Raw genomic sequence first — 20165 nt, forward strand, 5'->3', positions numbered from 1 at the left:
TTTCAAGAATTTTGTAGTACCTACTTAACACACCATACTTGATGTAAAAAGGCAGCAATCTGAACAGACTGGCTCTGCCATTTTAGTGTGCTTTTGCAGGTTGGATGCTATTTTGCATCTCTTGAAAATGGATGCTTTAGAATGTACGTGTTGTTTTTTTCTTTTTCTCTTATTTGATAACTTTTGTTACCATAACAAGTGTGATGACTATTTGGAATGGAGGAGGATTCTTCTTGGTTGGGCTGCTGTAGTCTTCATATGTGGCTGTGCAAAGTCTGGAGAAGGAAATATTGCTGGTCTCATCATGCCTATGATCCAGTGTATTGAGAAAAGGGGAAGGGAAGCTGAATGCTCCCAAATGTCCAGCTGGCTTAATGTTAAGGTGAACAGATGAGAAGGCAGGAGAGCAGAGCATCATTTAATTGGCTTAAACAAAGTGAGTCAAAGCACCTGTTGTGTTGGCATCCCAGTTTTTGTTAAATTTACATTCTGATGTGAAAACGTAGGAGTTGGGAAAAGTGTTTTAATGCTGATACTGTGCTTGTGAGAAACTTGTCCACTGCTTGCTTTTTCCCCTTCCCTTTTTGCAAGTTGTCTAAATGTTTCCTCTCCCTTTCACAGTGGCAGTCGCTCTTCCAAAACCTTCAAACCAAAGAAGAACATTCCAGAGGGATCTCACCAGTACGAGCTGCTTAAACATGCCGAGGCAACACTTGGAAGTGGTAACCTCAGGATGGCTGTTATGCTTCCAGAGGGTGAAGACTTAAATGAATGGGTTGCAGTTAACAGTAAGTTGGCTAACACACACACACACACACACACGAGGAGGGTGCTGAATGAAAGCTGATACTTGTAGGAAGACAGCTGTGAACTTCTTTCTAGTGATAGTGCAGAGCATTGCAAACGTGTTGCAACGGGGAGAGGAGAATGTCCTGTCCTTTAAACCTAACAGATGCCAAGTGGCACACAGAGACAATATTCTTTAAGCTTCTTGTTCCAAAACTATGATCTTGTCTTTAAAATAAATAAATAAGTAAATCTTAGTGGTTAAATTGTGAGCACTTGATCACAAAGAAGTGTTAAGGTAGAAATGCCACTGCTGTTTTTAGAAAAGAGCTTGTCTGTGCTGTCTTAGTATGTTTAAGCTCTTCAACCAAAGTCGTTACGTGATAGTTTGGACAAGCATATACATGCTAGGTATAAAACCTTAATTTAGGTAACTATGAGGGCCATGTCTAAAATGTTGAGACTACAGTGACATGTGTGGCCTGTCTTTCCTTCTGCCTGATGCAAACCTAGAGACAGATCTTTGCAATATTCCTCAAATTAGTCCCTTCCTTTTGTTTCTACCACATTGTGAGCCTTTGCTTTGGTAAATCTCTTGATTTTAACTCTTCTAAAGCTGCTTTTCCTAGCTCTCTTTTTTTATGCTAGAGCAGGTCAAACAGTGGGGCCCAAATTGGTGTATTCTGATTGCCTGACTGTTTCCTTCTCCTTCTCCCTGCAGCATGATTTTGCTGCCTTCCTTTTACCCTTTAAGAATGGATTAATTGAAATTGCATTGTGCTCTGTAGCTTGTGTGGGGTTTTGGTTGCCACAGACTGTGCCTTATCTGGGTATTTCCTTGTCTTTTGTGTCTGTGGCATGGCCTGCAAGTACAGTGTTAATTGTGCACTGCAGTATAAATTACATACGAACTAAATGTCTTCTAATTACTTATTTTACTTCTGTCTGTTTCTTTCTGTTCTTTGACATGTTTGGGAAGTGACCTGAGATACTGACTTCCACCTTTGAGTTTTTTAACTGTGGGATATAACCTGTCACTCCTTCCAGAGAATGTTGAAGCTGCCAACACCATTCTTTATACAAATTTGTTCACACTGCACTGCAAAACTGCCTAGAAAAAGAGCCAGCCTGTTTCTATGAGTAAGCATTACTAATGATGCCTGAGATGTTACTTGCATCCTTCCCTTTTGGGGGTTCCTTCATTCCGTGGCTGCTCTTTGTTGTGTGGCAGTGATTTTCATCTCCCAAATGATTTAGCTACTAAATTAGCTGCCTGGCAAAAGGCAGTGAAGCATTTGAGAAGAGTGGGAGCTACCTTTTGCTAACAGCTGCATTTTGTAATGAAGTGGTCCTCTTTCATGCCTTCTTGTAATACAGTGGGGGTGCAACCTTTTATTCTTTATTTTTTAAAAGTGAGTGGCACCTTAGATGCTCTCTGACTTACATCTACCTCACCCAGTACCAGGTAATGGTAGCTGTGAGCCTCTTCCATTGATGGAGATACTTTACGAGGTTAGGAAGTGTACGACTTCACACAGTAGGAGCACAGGAGGAATGTGCTCCACTGCTACATGCTTAACTCCTAACCTTAGAGATGCTTTATGGGAATGAATTGACTTATATGGAGATTTTAAAAGTGTGTTAGTATATTTAAAAGAAAAATGAGAAGTGTGCGATCAGTTGATTTTCATTTGGCTTCATGATGAGAAACTATTAAAAAAGCACTTCAGAATACAGTTCACATCTATGCTTGCAGCAGATTAAAATGTACACCAGACGTTGTGCACTTGAAGTAGAAAAGAATGTTGAAAAGGTAACCTAAACCCTCAAAACTTAAAAATGGTGAGTAAAAAGAGGAAACGAAAATGTGAAGAGACACTATACTGCTTTACAGATGTTGGGAAAGAGGATCTTGCCTTTTCCTTGTTTGTCAGACACTGCCGAATGTGGTGGATGGGTGATGTGTCTCAAGGCACTTTAAGACTTGCAAATGTGGGATTTGCAATAATCAGTCATCTTGTCAAAGATGTGGGTTTTTTGAACACGCTTGCCCCAGAGCAAATGCTGGTCTGTGGTTTCTACTGGGAGCAGCGATTGGAAACTTAATTAACAGTTCTTGTGTACACATAAAAAAAAACAATGGCTGCATTTAACTGCTTCTTGCTGCCTCCGCAGTGTTGAATGTCACACAGTGCTGTGGGCAGCGTGTTCCCATTGCACGCCCAGAGAGGCTTTAGAGGCCCTCCTTGTCATCTGTAACTTTATCAACCATTCTCAGTGTTGTCATATCATTTTTTTGCTGTTGCTTTGCAAGAGAAAGACATGTTTTGTTGCTGGAAATGAACAGCAGCAGGTGCCTGCCATAGAGGTTTTTATATACTTCCTTCTTTTGGTACCTGGGAAGTTGTGTGGTGCAGTTTTAGCTTTATATCCTGCATCTGCTGAACAGCAGCTGGGATTCGCTGCCATGATGTGCATGTAATCTTAGATGTTTATGTTCCTGAATAATCAGTGATGATACATACCATATTCAGCCCTCCCATTCCCTTAGCCATCGCTTACTTTAATGGTATACAGTATCTACTGGTGTTTACAGTGAAGATGTCAACCTACATCTCATTACAGCATAACTGTAATTTTCTGTAGATATAAGCAAAGAATGTGAATTTGGGTTGACAGCAAAGTAGGGCTCTCGCTCCTCTTTGGCATAGCACCAGATTGAGAGGACTGTATGCCTTTTCCACCAGGTCCTGCACATTGCTTCTATGAGTATTCACTGCTCTCTTCTGGAACCAGTGACTTTAAAAATGTTGGTTTTTAAGTTAAGACAAACATGTCTATTTACCTACTGCTGAGACTGGTTTCAGGAAAACCATTCCTGTTTGATCAGAATGAAGAGATTTGTTTATCTGTTAGTTTGGATAATGTGTGCCTATTTAATATTAAAGGGTTTTATTCGAGTATTCCTGACATTTATCTCAATAAAGAAGCAATTTGCCACTGGCACCCTGTATTGGCAGGTATCACATAGGTAACACTGATGTAAACTTAGACTGAGCTCAGCATGACTTCAGACTTATGTACCAGTTTCCCATTGTGAGGATCCGCCTTGCAGATATGATTGCAAAATTGTACCTGGAAAGGCTCCTTTTGTAGAAGTGGAAGGCCTGGTGCTCAAAGCAGTAGGAGCAGTATAGTGCAGACTGAGCACCGGGGTGTTCAGACCATTTATACTTCATCTGTGATTTCTTTCAGGGTGAGAGTCTTGGACGTGTTTAAGGCCAGGTTGGACGGGGTCCTGGGCAACCTGATCTGAATATGTATGTTTGGTGGCCCTGCTAGGCAGGGGGGTTGGAACTACATGATCCTTGGGGTCCCTTCCAACCCGGGTGATTCTGTGATTCTGTGAGAGCATGTCAGTGGAATGGTTAAATTTGCAAAGCACTGTAGTTAAATAGAAGTGGAGCTCTACCACGCTTATTTTTTGTTTTCATGTTATTGCTGAATTTCATCCCTGCACGTGATGAAAACACGAGATAGATGAGTAAGGACACCAAAGCTGCTCACACAAGTTTTAGGTTCCTGTATGCTTGCATTACTTGGGTTCATTCAGAAGTTAACAGGAGTGGCTGCAGAATGAAGCAGGTGGAAGTATTTAATAAAACTGTTACATTGGAACCTTGGTCTTAATGGTAAGAATTCAGCTTTAATTTTCTAGAGCTCGATGTTGGTCCCTCTGCAATTTTAACCCATGGCATCCATTGTTAATTATTGGTAACATGCTGTGCTCTCTAACAGGTGCACAGGGGGGCCATTCTCTGAAGGGAGTTGAAGTGGGCTTTTAGAAACTGATCACACAATTCCTAAAGGCTTTATCTGCTGTAAGACCACTGAAGAAGGGCCTTGCTTTCAAAGAGCTCTAAGTTCTTGAACATCTATTTACAGTAGTGAGAACAATGGGAATTGTTAGATATGTTCACTTCTGGCCTTTTATTACAGTAATTCAGCAGTAGACTGTTAAAATGAAACTTAGAGAGCAACTCTTCAACAGAAATATCCAAGGATGGTTTGCAAATGAGAAAACTTTGTAAACTACATATTAATTTGTGTTAATTAACTAATCAAAGGAATAGAAGTTGCGTGATGTTGTGGCCATATGCCTTGCATACCCCCACACCTCACCACCCATTTTTGGTTTGAACATAGCATAAATATTCGTTGGAAAGGCAGTCTTTTGGGATAGAAATCCTGAAGGACATCACGGTCAGCAGCTAGATAACAGTTGCTGTACTTCAGAAGCTTGCACTTTTTTTTGTTGTTGTTAATGGACCTGCAAGGAGAATTTGGGATTCTAATAAAGTACACTAAACATTTAGAAGAGTAAATTACAGCTTTCTTTTACCCCTTTCCTTTTTTTTTTTTTTTTTTTTTTTTTTTTTTCAAATGAAGATTTTGCTATAGAGAACAGTTAAAGAATTCTTGCAACAAAGAACTGTTCTGGATCTCTTTCTAATACAAAGAAGTATTAATGAGGTTTTATCATGACAAATAATCCAGGACCCTTTTCAGCAGCATATGTTTTACAGTTCAGGCTGTAGGAAGTTTGTTTTGCAATTAAACTGCAGAGTAATAATGAATGATTTACATGTTTTGCAGCTGTTGACTTCTTCAACCAGATCAATATGCTCTATGGAACCATTACGGACTTCTGCACAGAGGAGAGTTGTCCCGTGATGTCTGCTGGCCCGAAGTAAGATCACTTTTACTCATTGTTCAGTGTGCAATTCTTGAGATGATTTTGCATTCGAAAGAGTCTGGCTCAGCTGAGTGCCAGAGAAACGATAACCTTTGTGAGTAGAAAGGATGTCGTCTTTTGTTATGTGTGGAGAGAAAAAGCTTGACCCTTTGTAAGGGACTAGGGAATTGAAAGTTTTTTATAGTAATTGTTTTATTTAGCCTGGGAAATAGCCTGACCATCAGAACTGCTTTCTCTTTTTGTTCTGAAATGTTAACGAGTCCTTCTTAATTTAAGACTGTATGCTTTCATCTGCAAGCATTCAACTAGGAATAAGCAAAATCTTTCTTTGAGGTGTTTGACTAGGTACTGTTGAAAGAAACTTGGCATCAGGTTTGAGTAGTCTGAGTAAGAATTCCCTGCCCTTTCACTCAATGAAGTTTCACTTCCTTGATTGTTGCTTATACTTTCGCCTTTGTGCAGGCATCCAGCATTGTGTTTTTGTTTGCTCTTCAGCTTCCTAGTGTTTTTCGGTGAGAATACCTGAATTTGTAAGCAAGTAGAGATGGGAAAGCAATGCTTCCTTTTTACATTAAAATCTTAAATAAGCAACAAAGAAAAACAGTTCTCTTCTCCACCTTTTCCTGCTTTCTAAGGATGTATATTGTTACTGTCTGAAGGCAGCAAGGTGGGGAGCTGAGGGCAAGGAAAAGAGAGCTGCTGGGGGGAGAGCTGCTGAGAATGGGAGGGTATGAACTCTGCAAGGTGAAAACTGCCAGACCAAGGAAACGTTTGGTGCTGTGTTCTTGAACTAATGATGGCTGCTGCAGAACGCCAGAAGCAGCGTGGACAGGCAGATGTGCTGCTGCAAAATAGGGAAGGGGGTGAAAATGCAAAAGAAAGAAGTTTACTATTATACAAATGAACTTTGGAATGAGTTTGTGCAATGACATAGCCCATTGTCTGTTTTATGCTTCAGCATGCAGAACAGGCTCTTGGTTATTAAATGAGAACATGAAAATATTTGTTTGCTTTATTGTTTGACTGATGAGAAGCAGTTACATGGGGATGGAGGTTAATTAGTGCTTAGCTTTCTGACTGCCAGTCTAAACAATTTATTTCTCTCCAAAGAGACTGACAGCCATTGACAGAAACTTATGTAGTGCTCGAGCAGGTATGAAGCAAGCTAGAAAAGAGACGCTAGAGGCTAGGAAATGCATTCTGCCAAGTTTTTAATCAGATGGGACTTATCTGTAGGATTTTTAAAGCATTCCCCAAAGTCTGCAGCCCTACTTGTGAGCAGGAATGGATTTTGCCAAAGAGGGTCCAAAGTGTTCATGTGGTGGAAGGGACTTAGGCCAGGCAGTCACCGGAACAGAGATGGATGAGGCTGCAGTGATTGGCAGTGGAGTGAGCACTATGCTTTTGGTTTGAATGAGCATGGCCACTCTTTAAAGGTTAAAGGTGATCTGCAGAATTTTGATTATGGAGGCAGTAGTAGAAACCATGTTAGCATAACAGCACTGATATTTACAGTTTGTTTGTTTGTTTTTTCCTGTTTCTTATCTCTATTTCATGTTATCTTCTGGCTCAAGACATTGAGTTTTATGAGCTCCTTAATGCTGCTAGGCTGAAGATTGCTGACTGCTTACAGCCACAGCTGAGCTGCCACCATTACTGTGCACTCGTCTATTTCAGATAGAAGAGCATGGGTTAGCTGAACAAATTCCATGAAGTCACTTGAAACAGGTTAGGCAGCAGTAGTGTGGGGAGAACTAAAAGCACCAAGCACTCTGACTTTACAGTCTTAAATTTCCTGTTATTTATTTATTTGTTTCCTCTGCAAGTTAAGTCCTGTATGTCACTTACAAGCTGGTATAATTGCATCCACACACAAACCTTTCTGTTTAATTACTTTGAGTTTGTAGTACATTGGTATTTTACAGACTCAGGGCTACATATTCCCAGTGGAAATGCTGACATGAGGCATTATCTGCTGTGGGGTCCCTTAAATTTCTTTAGGACTTCTCTGTGTTGGAAAGATGGCTGAATTAATGTTTAACAGAGTTAATAAAGGATTGACATAAAGATCAAAAAGAGATCTCTTGTGCCTGCTGCACAAGTCATTGTCTAATTGTTTGAGAAAATTGTTTGATTTGTTCCAAAATGCATGGTTTCTCATGATAATGTTCCACTCTTTTCACATTTGCAAGACCAAACACTTTCTACCCAAGTGAACTGAAGTTGATTATCATTTCTTACTATCCTTATATCACCATCAATGCAACAAGCGTGATAAATATGCTAAGAACTTGCATAAAAGTAATGTATATACTGAGCACTGTGGTGCAAGGGTATTTATTTCCCTAAATTGTAGAAGCAAGGGGGAAGGACACAGTTGGTGCATCTTTCAAAGCAGGATTACTGGACAGAGGCTCTGAAATCCATGTTTAGGCTTTTGATTGAGATAGTTAAGCTCACTCTTAGTGGTGGTGAGAACCTGTTGATTGTCATGAGGTTTGTAGGTTCCCAGTGCTTCTAAGCTTGGATTTCAAATAACACTCTGGACAGCTTCTCTTAAATCCCCCATGGTTACAATGTACCATCTTCAAATGTTCATGTGCTGTCTTCTGCCCAGTGCATCCTTACCAATAAGTAAAGAAATAACCAATGAATCAAGTCAGTGAAATGGCCCACATCTCCCAGCAGTGTTACTCCTTTTGCCTTTTCTTGACGCTCTGTGCCTTTTGACTTGGTGAAGGTTACACGCCTGCTGCGTGCAGGGAGCTTGTATTCACTTTTGTCAGGGCATACCCTTTGGTGTTTCTTAAGAGCTGTATTACTTTAAAGGTAATTCTGTGGCACTTCTCCCTCTAAAAAATGCAGGGAGAGCAGGCTTCTAAGGGATCTGGAATATTTGGATGAGAGCTAGCATTTAGCTTAGGTTTTCTCTTGTTATTCTACTTTCTCTGTACGAATCTGGCACCTTAGCTAAGCGTTGGTATTTGTCCTGGGTTATTAACACTTAAATCTTTGTATTGAGTTAATGCTAGGTGGTGAGGAATACTGATTATTTTTTTTTCTTATTCTTTTTAACTTAATTTTTTTTCATGCTAGAAATGCTGTGTCTGTTCAGTGTGTATGGAATTTTCTCATGTATTTTGAGACATGATTTAAAAATGCCTTCAGACCTTGTGATTTCTTACCATTAGAAAAATAAGACCTGTTAATACAATTGTTAGCAGCACACTCACAATTGTAAAATTTGTGTATAGTGAAAATGTTTCTTCAGTTATTGTTCTCACAAAACCAGATTTGTTAAAATTTCAAGACAAATCAATTAGATATGGTTAAGTCTTGTGTAAAATGATGTGAATAGTCTTCAAAATAGAAGATCTTTCCCAGTACTCCCATTCCCTGATACTAAGAGCACATAGTCAGGTAGAGTTCAGATAGCAGTGTTTGCAGCCCAAACACTGTGGTAGGGCACAGCTGTACTGAAATATAACAGTTGAGCATGTTATCCTCCATGTAAAGTACTGACCAGAAATAGCATCTCTTTGAAATCTTTTAAACAGATCTTCTATCTGGTGTATGTGTTTGCTCATGTAAAAGCATGAGTGACCTGACAGTACCACCCTTGTCATTGACTTTTTATTAGTAAAAAAAATGGGAGGTGCAGCCATCCTGACCCACTGGGCATTTATTCCTTTGGGAGGATTTCGGAGCTACAGAGCTCAGCAGTCCCTTTTGCTTCAGGCTGGGCTTTCTGGCTGGCTGACTGAGCAGGGCTGCCTGGCCTAAAGCAGATGTGGGTTTAAAAAAAAACACAATCAAACCTGCTCAGAAGTTACAGTTTGGCAGGGGATATTAAGACCTGCACATTGGTACTTGGCAAGAAATAGAAAGGAACGCTGTGGTTCACTTGAAAGCTGATATTGTCAGACTATGAGCATCAAATATAGTTGGTTTTTCCTTTTTCCAGCTATGTGTTCCCAAGATAAGCTGTCTTCTCCTATGTCTGGACTTGTGTGGATTACACTCCCCTAGTCACTCAAAAAATCTTTTCCATTCTAATTTTATGAGGACTTGTTTATATCTGTTTGTGCATGCAAATTCCTCCTGTTTAATAGTTTTCCATGGCTTTTATAATGCCACGGGTTCAAATGGTACCTGTAAAATGAATGAAGCTGGAATCTACTCATTAAATAAGCTACGTGTCAGCATTATTAGCCTTACAAATAGAGGAAAAATAAGAAGAGTACACCTTTTATTGCTCCATGATGACACCAGTGTTTTGTAAAGGCGTGATGCCACCTTATTTACAGATAGGAAAAACTAAGCTAAAACACATCCTGAAACTACCCAGTGAATCGGTGGTATATCTGGATACCAAGACTTTTGGAATCTAGTTTGTGTGCTGCATGGTAATGCTAAGCTATTAGGTGCTGCCTAAGCACAACTACTTAATCTAGAAGCTTCCTCAAGACTGTTTACTAAAGTGCACCTTATACTTGCTTTGAGTTCTTAAATAGTGTTACTTGGCATTAATTTACATCTGAATCTCTTCCTAGTCTCTTAATGCAATCATAATTTAGGAACGCTGGCAAGAACCAATGTAGTTTGGTTGTCAGGCAAAACCTGTAAGCCTAATTTCAAGTGGAGAATTTAATGCAATTTTCTGATATTTCATTTCAACAAGTTACAGTCTTTTTTTTTTTTTCCTTTAAAAACAAACAAACAAACAAAAGCAACCCAAGCTGCTTTGAAGAAAGGAAAAGTAGCTGTTGCCTTTTCAAGCAGAAGTGCCCTGTGTGCAATTTAGAGGTTTACTCCTACAGCAGCTTTTTGATGTACAGAGATGCTTTTACCATAGGTTGACATGTTTTTGGCAGGAGTGTGGGATGAATGTGTTGTGGCTGTGAAAAAGGAAGTTTTTGGAAGCCTTCACAGGCTATGATGGCTTGCTAAAGAAGGATTGCAGGTCGGGTCTGGAGCAGCTGCAGATTACATTGGCAGCTTTTGGACCTTAGCTTCAAGGAAGGGCTGTGGGAGGGTGTTGGTATGGGGAGTGGTGCAGGAAGAGCGTCTTCCCAGGCTGTGCTAGGAATGATTCACCTGTATTAAGAAATGTCTTCTTGTTGCTGTCCCAACCCAGGTACGAGTACCATTGGGCAGATGGGACAAACATAAAGAAACCAATTAAGTGCTCTGCGCCAAAGTACATTGATTACCTGATGACTTGGGTCCAGGATCAGCTGGATGATGAAACGCTATTTCCTTCTAAAATAGGTAAACAAGTAACACTGAACAATGTATTTGGATTATGATTGTACAGAAATATTCAAGTCTTGTAGCGTTGAAACGTATCCTATGTGACTCTTCTCGAGTAGGACAGCTGTGAGGGTAACGTTATGTTATACTGCTTGTGGTAGCAGTGGTAATGGGAGGATGGTTGGACTAGATGATCTTGTAGGTCCTTTCCAACCTTGTGATTCTATGTTTGGAAAGGTGCTCTTATCTGTTAAGGTAAAACTAATGTGTACATGATCTCTAGCCCATGTGTTAATATTTTTAATAAACAGCTAGCCAACTCTGATGCAGGAAGTATTGTTTCTACTTAACTGTCATTTCTGATAAAATCTTTTTTTTTTAATATTAGAAAAGGTGGTTTGTTTCCTTAAAAATAAGTAGGAGGGTCTCTATATCTTATGGCCAGTAGACTGCTGCAAATTAGCAGATCTTCAATGAAGGAAGGATGCTTACTCTATCATTGGGAACTTCTCTTAGCCATTACCTCTAAAGAAGCTGGATTGCATTTTTGATCCTAAGTGCATGATTTTATTTTCTTTTGAAATGGAGATGGGAGATATATATTTAAGAGTGTTTTTTTCAGAAAAAGAGGTGGAAAATAATGAACAACCACCATTTCTGACATGACAACAAGAAGAAAATCTTGTTGGAGGCATGAAGGACTGTTTGTTCTAGGCTCCTAACTGGCAGTTTTCCAGTACAGATATGCTCATAGGCTTATGATCCATTGTGGAGAAAGGGAGGGAGATCTCTTAATTGCTTGTATTTTGTTAATAGTTTCTGAGGCATTTAATGCATTTCAATAAGCTTATTCAGAGAAACAGGGCCACCTGTCAGAATCAAGTAGCATTTGTTTTTGCTTACAGTAGACAGATATGCAAAGAAAGCTGGTTAGTTTGGGAAGAAGTGACAGAAATCTAAACACTCCCTGTTCCGCAGATGTGAGCACAGTATCTTCTCTTCCTGTGCCAGTTATTTTAGTGTTTCAGCGTAAAGTTCAGAGCTGAGGTATAAATCTGCTACTAAAAGGAATTATATTGAATACTTACAGTTTGTTTTAAAGTGGTGCTTAAAAAACTACATCAGGACTTGATCTTTCTCTGCAGCTTATATTTCTGTGAAGACTTTTTTTGTTTTAATGGTATGTATTTTTGAAATGCAATGATGTGAAAAGGGACTTAAAGGCTGCAGTGGATAAGCAATTAAAAATGAACTTTCCATGTGATGCTGTGGCCAATGTTGGAAATGTGATGTGTATATATAAGCAGGACAAGCTTTAATAGAGCACGGAAATTGTATTTTCAGTATTTGAAAGCATTTTTGAGATCATGATTAACCACCAGCATACAGCTTTGGCTTCTGGCCTTCACACAGGACTTCACAAATTGGAAAGACTCCAGAAGAACTAAGCTGACTGGCAAATCTGTTACGTGATGAGAAGTTAGTCAGGCTTAATCTACTTAGGTGGCTGATAAATGTCTTTTTTTAGTCTGTGAATGTGTTGGCTAAATAGATTATTGCTCCCAGTGACTTGTACACTGATGAAGAGCTACTGTTGAAGCTGATTTTACATGTCCTATGTCATTTTCACTGAAATGACTGAAAAGAGCTTGTGTCAGAATTACTCAGCAATAGGAAAGAAAGCAGTAGCTTCAGGCTAGGAGGTGGTAATGGGCTGGATGGAAACGGTCTCTTCATGAGGCACGTAAGAGAGCATTTTATGAATGTTCCAATATGTGTTCAATATTAGTACAGCTTCTGTTCATGAAGCTGCAAGAGAGCATTTTTTCTTACTTCGCTCTAGCAAAGAGAACTGAAAAATAACAAATTGCTAATACTAAAAAGGAGTTTCGGCTACCTACACAGAGTCATCTGGTGTCACTTAAAGGTATCCTGTGTTATCTCTGACACCTGCATAGGACCTTCAGTGAGACTCAGAGCCTGCAGGAGACTTCCACTTATCTGCACTGGCAGTCAGAGGCCAGCAGGTACTGAGAGGGCTTATATGTTTGTATTAGATGCCTCTGTTTAAGCGTCTGAATCCATCCACACAGCAAGGAGATGCTCAGTCTGAGAAAGTTCTCCAAGGAACTATCCTGATACGTGAGAAGATGTAGTATCTGGAAGCTGTAGCTAGGTGGGTTCAGTGTAGAAATGTAGTTCAGTTTGTTTTGTATGAGTTCATAAGCCACTGGATCACAAGAGGGAGAGAAATATCATCTCCCTGTGGTCTTCTAATGAACTTGTCATTGTGTGTCAGTCCAAGTACATCATGTAGTTTACAGACAGAATTGCTGAGTGAAATGTAACACTCTGTGAAAGGTACAGTTGGAGCCAAGAAATCAGGTTGGGTTATAGCGGCTTTCAAAATAAATGAACGTGGCATAGGCATTTAAAAGTAACTCATCTGTTTCCTTATTTCTAGGTGTACCGTTCCCAAAGAACTTCATGTCAGTGGCAAAGACGATTTTAAAGCGCCTCTTCCGAGTTTATGCTCACATTTATCACCAGCACTTTGATCCAGTGATTCAGCTACAGGAGGAGGCACATCTTAACACATCCTTCAAGCACTTTATATTTTTTGTTCAGGTAAGCGTGGCAGGAACATTATAGTTACAGTTATAATAAAACGGAAAAATAATTTACCAAAGTAACACTCATTCTTTTTCTTAACAGCTGGTATGTTTGTAGAGTAGATACCTGTAAGGCTCTAAATGTCTCATTATATTTGTATGTATATTTACTGCTGGAAGTATTCAAGGAATTGAAAAGTTTTCAGTGAAGTGTTCATTTGCTACCAAAGTGAATACCATAAAGTATTCACTATCAAATAATTAAGTAGAACGGTAATTCCTTACAGAAGAAAGAAGGAGGACAGTCTTTGAAACTATTGATTGAAGACTGAAAAGAGCATTCTTGCTACAAAATTACATTTTTCTCCCTTTGTTGGTTGCTCAGCCAAGGGCAGCTTCTTAGCATGTTTGCTCTGCGTAAATGGGGTAAAAGAAAAAGCTTTAGGCAGGTAAACCGTGCTATGGAGATAATAACAAGTAGACAGAAGATGCTGCAGTGGCAAGGCCTGATCATGAAGAGCCTGTAAAATGAATTCTGTCTGGATCACACTTCTTTCTTGAACTACGCAATTAAAACTGTATGTTTGTCTTTTTCCTCAACCCTATTACAGGAATTCAACCTTATTGACAGAAGAGAGCTTGCACCACTTCAAGAACTGATTGAAAAACTCACCTCTAAGGACAGATAAAAGGAAGAGGATTTTTTAAGTCACTTGTTTCTTTAAGCAAGCGTGTGGTATATGTTTGGTTGTTTTTTGTTTTTTTTTTTTGCTGTTGTTCATTTGTTTTTTAAAAACAAAAGAAAAACCTGTGCTGTTATTCCTAACAGCCAAGATCTACTCTCTGTGCTTTTATTAGGGGAAATCTTTTGTCTGTTAGTGACATGCAGTAAATAGCTTTTTTTTTTTTTTTTTTGATAGTTACTCATTGTGGAATTTTAGCAGGTGCTGAGTGTTTGTAAAGGAAACATGCTTGGCTGGGGGTTTGACTCTGCTGGTGGATGGGTTCTGTATTGTGTCAATGGTAGCCCATTCTAATGAAGTCCCTGGAAGACTTCCTTATATTCTCTAAGTGCCTTGGCAGACTCATTTCTGAGGTGCAAAGCACATACAATACTGAACATTGCTGGAAACAGAAAATATGAACTAACATCCAGGATACTTACTGATACTTGTTTTAGGAAAAAAAAATATATATATATATACATATATATATATAAATACTTACAGTTAAAAAAGCCATAACTTACTTAAATCGATGATCTCCAGCTTTTAATACAAATATTTGTCTTATTTTTTTAGAGAGATTAATATAGATTTTTTCAAAACTAGATATTTCTTATAACAAAAAGTGACAATGAAGTTCTAGTCACCAAATCAGAATGAAGAAGGTGGTGTCAAAATTATAGAGAACCTGTGGTTAGCAAATAGTTAATGTCTGTTGCACTGGTTTTTGCTTTTCATAGTTGCTCTTATTTTTTGAACATGTGAATAAAATAGCACCTCAAGTCAGGCACCTCCATTCGATTTCCAAGTATTTGCCAAATGAATTGTCAGTTTGCACAGCTACAGTTAGGGAAGGTAGTTACTATCAAAAGTACACTGGAGTAGTACTAAGAAAACTCTGCTTTGAAAAATAACTCATGAGGTGATGTTCCTAAGTTAGAAACAAAAAGCCCAGCTCTGTGAAGGAACTCTGATGATCAGTGTTTTCTACAGTAGGGAATGTATCTTGAAGGGAAAATAATTTTGTGGATCATTTAGGATTAATGTTAGCACAGTGGTGTTCTTCCCCACTTAAAATTGTTACTTGTCTCTAAAGAACTATGGAATTTTGGAAGAGTAATTGGAACATATCAGTGGTTTATGATTTGGCAAGTGCATCTTTCATTCCTGAGAGAACAGAACCAAAATGTCTCCTTCCCTCACCTGTGTTAGTCTCTCTGCCTTCCTGTCCTTCTGTTGTCTCAAACCAGACACAAGAACGGCTTGTGGCAAGTTAACTTCTGGAATGATCCACAGACAGTGGCTTTGAAATCTTTGCTGCAACCACATCAATGTCTGGTTTCGCATTGCCCAGATGTCTGTTGTTCATTTACAGGCCTTGTCAAAGCTGTTGTATTTGGGATACAAAGAAATCTGCATTAGGTTCTGCAGTATGCTATCCCATGGTATCACTAGTTGCCAAATATAATGCACTAGATGATTAACACTGGCAGGCTTGGCTAGATTGAGACTGCTACAGCACCTTTTTTGGACCTTAGTAATGTGAATGCATCAATTGAGCTGTGTATATGACCCAAGTAACTCTTAAAACTAAAAAATGTACAGCTGAAGCCAAGGTTGGTGTATGGCAGAGAAGTTGCGCATATGCTTTGGGTACCTCTGCTAGACTGAAAACACAAGCCTGCAAAATATATAAGTGGCCATTAATAATGCCAGCTAAGAAATATTTAAGCACAATAACAAATATGTTCATTTTAGTGACTAGAATCATTATTTTTAAGTTTAAATAATATATTTCAGAATCATCTATAACTTATTATAAGAACAATGTTATTCTTCAGTGGAGTTGAATTTCCTAGTCAGAATGAAAATCAGTTTAAACTTCTGTAACTTCTGTCTCTTTTTTTTTTTTGTTTCTTTCCCTTCTGACCCGGCTTAAGAACAGTTAAGATGACCTAAACTGAAATAGAGAAATGGCCTTGTGTGCTCATTTCACAGCTTTTCATTTTGTAATGGAAACAAGCTGTCTTCTTGAAGAGTGGTGAAGAGTAGTCATGCAGTAGTGTTCATATGAGGTTTAGGTTTGGTTACAGTGTATGTTAGGTACAGTAACTGCTTGCAAATAGCTGCAGTTTAGCCTATGTAATTCAGGTAGTACTTGGCTTCATTAGAAGCTTCATTGAAGTTCAAAAAACAGAATATATTTTGGCACCTCTGCAGGACAAGATCATTGTCCAATAGAAGCTGCTTGTAAGTTAAAGACACAAGAAAATTGTATTTACTCTGTTTCAGCTTCTTATGTCACACAGGATGAAGATATTTTCCTAATTGTGTGACTATCAAAGGAAATTGCATGATTTTTCTTTATGCTGAGAGTTGGCATTGGATTGGATTGATCACAGTCCACACTGGAAGAATAAGGTGGGTCAGGCTGTTGATGCAAAGAGAGTTTTCCCTCAAATATTTTGACAAATTCCAAGTTTGAAAAGAGTAAGGTCTTACCCCTTCTCAGCCAGTGACAATTTTGACTCTCCCATGTGTACACATATACCTGGGAGATAAAGAAGAGAGGTGCCTAGTATCTGATAACTCTTCAGCAAGTTGGGTGATAGAAAAAGAACTGTGGGGGTACAAGACAACTGAAGGCAAAAGCAAATAAGAGGTACGAACACCATTTCCTTTTACTTGGGCAAGCCACTTACAGCTGCAGTATTCACCTCAATGCTTTTGTCAGATTTGCTGTTCACAAGACATACCTGATTGGGTAGAGAGCCCCATGAAATTTTGTTGGCCAGTAGAAGACTCAGTTGGTGGTCTAACATCTAAATGCTGCTGTCAGGAGATGAACAACATGCTGCTAAGAAAGAGCTCCCGTGAGCAAGAAATCTCCCATGTGTTGGAAAATTGCAGGAAGAGTCCTTTGCCCATTTATTACTTTTTTTTTTTTTTTTGGTGGTGTGTGGCAGCTGGGAATGCAATACTTATGGGGACGGTGTGCATCATTCATGACATCTTTTCAGCTGCAAACTTGTTTGTAACTGAGTAAGATAGTGGCATCTAATTGGGATGTGACCGTGAGCCTGACTGGGGAGCTGTAGCTAGCTCTGGGTGGAGTACTGGAGGGCTCTGTTAGCTCGGGAATGAATAACACAAAAGACTGACATCATTGCAATTATGGAGGTGGAGAGCATCCTCCTGACAATGTAAAAGCAGCTTAGCTCCTAAATTTAAAGTGTGCTTTTTTTTAAATGGACTTCAGTCATGCAGGAAGCTGAATTCAGAACATCTTGCACACGCAGCCTTTTATGCATACTTCTATCTGAGAAGTGTTTAATGACTGAAACTTTCAAGCTTGAGAGGGAGATCGGCATCCAGCTACAGAAGCGTGAAGAGTGCTGCAGATGCAGTTTGATAGTAAAAGTTTGATAAAATTGCCAGTGAAAACTCTTTGCTGAGTTGATTCAGTGCTGCTCATAGGCTGCATGCATGCATTCTCAGAGCTGATAATGCTTCTTGGAGCCTTTCAGCCAGCGCCAGAGCCCTTGTTATCACATTGCAGTGAGACCGGAGAGTGGTACAAGTCTGCACCAAGGTGTTAAACAAGAGATATTCTCTATCAGATTTAAAGCTGTCTTACCAGTTTCTGTGTTGAAAAAAGAATACTTAGAAGTGAGGATTTGCTGTGATTGATGCCACTGCAATTGCTCACCTAATTTTCCACTCAGGAGCATTTTTTTTTCTTCCTTTTTCTTTTTTTAAAGCTTCCAATTCTATAAATTCAGAGGCTTCTGCTGCAGTTCACTGAATAAGAATTTGAATGTATTATAAAAAGTAATAGTCTTAAAGGGATGGTGTATCTTTTTGTATTTAGTATCTGCCAGTAAAAGCAGTTTTACAGAGCAGTTTCTAGGTGTGTAATAAAAGCTTGGAGATCTTGATTTGTCTGACAGCAGTATGAACACACTGTTTAATTATACAACGCTTGAAAATAACAACATTAATGATATGTGTGCAGTATTTGGGATTCAGCATCCCTATGCTGTTTATATTTGCAGCTTTTATTTTTGTTTTGTTTTCTTCAAAAAGTTGTGGGACCAGAAGTTCATGTGTGTTTACACTTTTGATGTAAGGGCACATCAAAATGCTACGCAAAAGTCATGTTTTACAAGCTGAATCTGAATAGATTGAATGTGTTTATAAAACAGTGCATTGTTTGGGGGGAGGACACCTCACTCCCATATAAAACCCAGAGAAATGAACCCTGAAGAAAATCTGCTGCTTTGGGCCCATGTTACAGGTGGATTCTGTTACGTGTCACGAGCGCTTTGAAACAAAACCTCTCTGCTTCATTGTCACTGGGAGCAGAAAGTGTTGATGGGCTGCCAGTGCTTGCCGAGGCCTTCCAGTCAGTGATGTCCTTAAACACTTAAACTCTGTTTGGGGTGTTTGTCAGCTACCAGCATGCTGAACATGTCAGTGATTCTGATGGTAACTTCAGGAGGTCATCTACCTCTAGACAGGATGGGACAAACTGTGAAGTTGATCACATTCGGTCACTGTTGCCAATGTTGACGCCGTTGAGATGGTGTTGGGTATGTTGTGCTTGTGTCTTTTACATTCAAGTCAGAGATGCAAGCTGATTTTTAATTGCAATTTTAAAAATGCCACATTTTGCTGTTGCAGGTAGCTGAGAGGAGAAAACAGGTTTCAAAGGGCTGACAGCCCGTCTGCAAGTACCAAGTTTCTTTAACTGCTTACTATGCAATGTGGAGCTTTGAATTTTAGCTTTTACTTCCAGATAGAAAGGAGCGCTGTCCTTATTCAGTATGTAGGGCTGAGCACTCCAGTCTCCCTGATGCTCCTTTAACAGGTAAAGGATACCTATTTGCTGCTATGGACTTTATGTACCTTTGAGATTGTTCCTTTCTGTTTCTCACCTCCCTGTTCTCTTGAACCACGTGACATAATTTTATTCCGAACACATATGTTTTTGGGTAACTCTTTTTCTTACCAGCCTCTCTCCCCTTCCTACCTGCCAGAGTGCTCTATGGCTGTCTATAACCCCCTTTTTAGTTGAACTGTTTTAAAAAGTGCAGTGTGAATGCAGACTCCTTGCTTTTCTTTCACTGAGAATGACTTCACTCTGAATCTTGTTTCCTTTCATTGCTATTTGATTTTTCCTTTACTAGTGCGCTAGTGAAGCCACGAGCAGTTTGATGATTGCCTGCCCTCTTTTCCTGGATGTCTTACCTCGCAATAAGAGACTAACATTTGTCGGTGTAAGTGCTGAACCTTCGCACTGTCCTGCTTTTCTTTCCGCTTCCTTATAGCCAGGATAAGATTGCAGTCTAGGTGAACATCGGATTGCTTTTGCTTTAGAAACAAATTCCCTGAATCGTTCCTAGAGTATTTTTAGGGGAAATTAATTCTTATAGCCACTAAACTAAGCTCGTTATTTTGTAAGCTGCCAGCTTCTGCCGCCGTCTGAGCAGCGCCGCCCGGCTCGGCGTCCCTCTGCGTGGGGAGAGGGGAATGCGGGAAGAGTGAGGTTTCAACAGAAGGCCATTTCTGAAGGAGAAAAACAAAATAGCGCAGAAGCAACGCTAACGCAGCCTCCTCGTTTACAGTCTTTCAACGTCCGGGAGCAAAGACGGTGCAAAATGGGGAATGTGAGAGCAGAGCCCTTACTGTCCGCTCGCTGTGCCGATGTTCCGTTCCCAGGCACCGCTCGGCATTTCGGTGTTAAGCGAGAACGGCTTGTGATGTACAGTAACAACAACGGAATGTCTGAAAATCCGCACCGTGTCCGAGAGTTGTAAATAATGTATACAGATTGTAGTACGTGACGGGACAAAATATTTAAATTCTAGGTTTTTTCAACAAGAGCTGAAGGCTGTTTATAAGAGACAATAAATAGCTGTGTTTGACCACGCCTCCCCTCGGCCTCTCCTTCTCTCGCGGCCCGGGCCTCCTCCCCCTCCCTTCGCCGCGGGCCGCGGCAGCGCAGCGCCGGGCCGAGCCGCGTCCGCCCGC

General features: G+C 39.8%; 1 protein-coding gene across 3 annotated transcripts in view; it reads left to right on the forward strand.

The window, feature by feature from the left end:
* Positions 1-20059, forward strand: part of MOB1B (MOB kinase activator 1B) — a 40277-nt gene extending 20218 nt beyond the window's left edge. The window contains exons 2-7 of one of the 3 annotated variants that reach the window (XR_007376801.1): positions 622-788; positions 5443-5536; positions 10680-10813; positions 13260-13423; positions 14019-19002; positions 19597-20059. Coding sequence is in view for 1 of the 3 variants with exons in the window: in XM_048943507.1 (XP_048799464.1) it covers positions 622-788; positions 5443-5536; positions 10680-10813; positions 13260-13423; positions 14019-14096 (637 nt within the window). In the remaining 2 variants the exon portion in view is untranslated. Of the gene's footprint in view, positions 1-621; positions 789-5442; positions 5537-10679; positions 10814-13259; positions 13424-14018 lie in introns of all 3 variants that reach the window. The other 2 variants (XR_007376802.1, XM_048943507.1) reach the window with 2 other exon arrangements.
* Positions 20060-20165: the final 106 nt, after the last annotated feature.

The sequence above is a fragment of the Lagopus muta genome, chromosome 4, assembly GCF_023343835.1.
Source record: "Lagopus muta isolate bLagMut1 chromosome 4, bLagMut1 primary, whole genome shotgun sequence".
In the NCBI taxonomy this organism is placed as follows: domain Eukaryota; kingdom Metazoa; phylum Chordata; class Aves; order Galliformes; family Phasianidae; genus Lagopus; species Lagopus muta.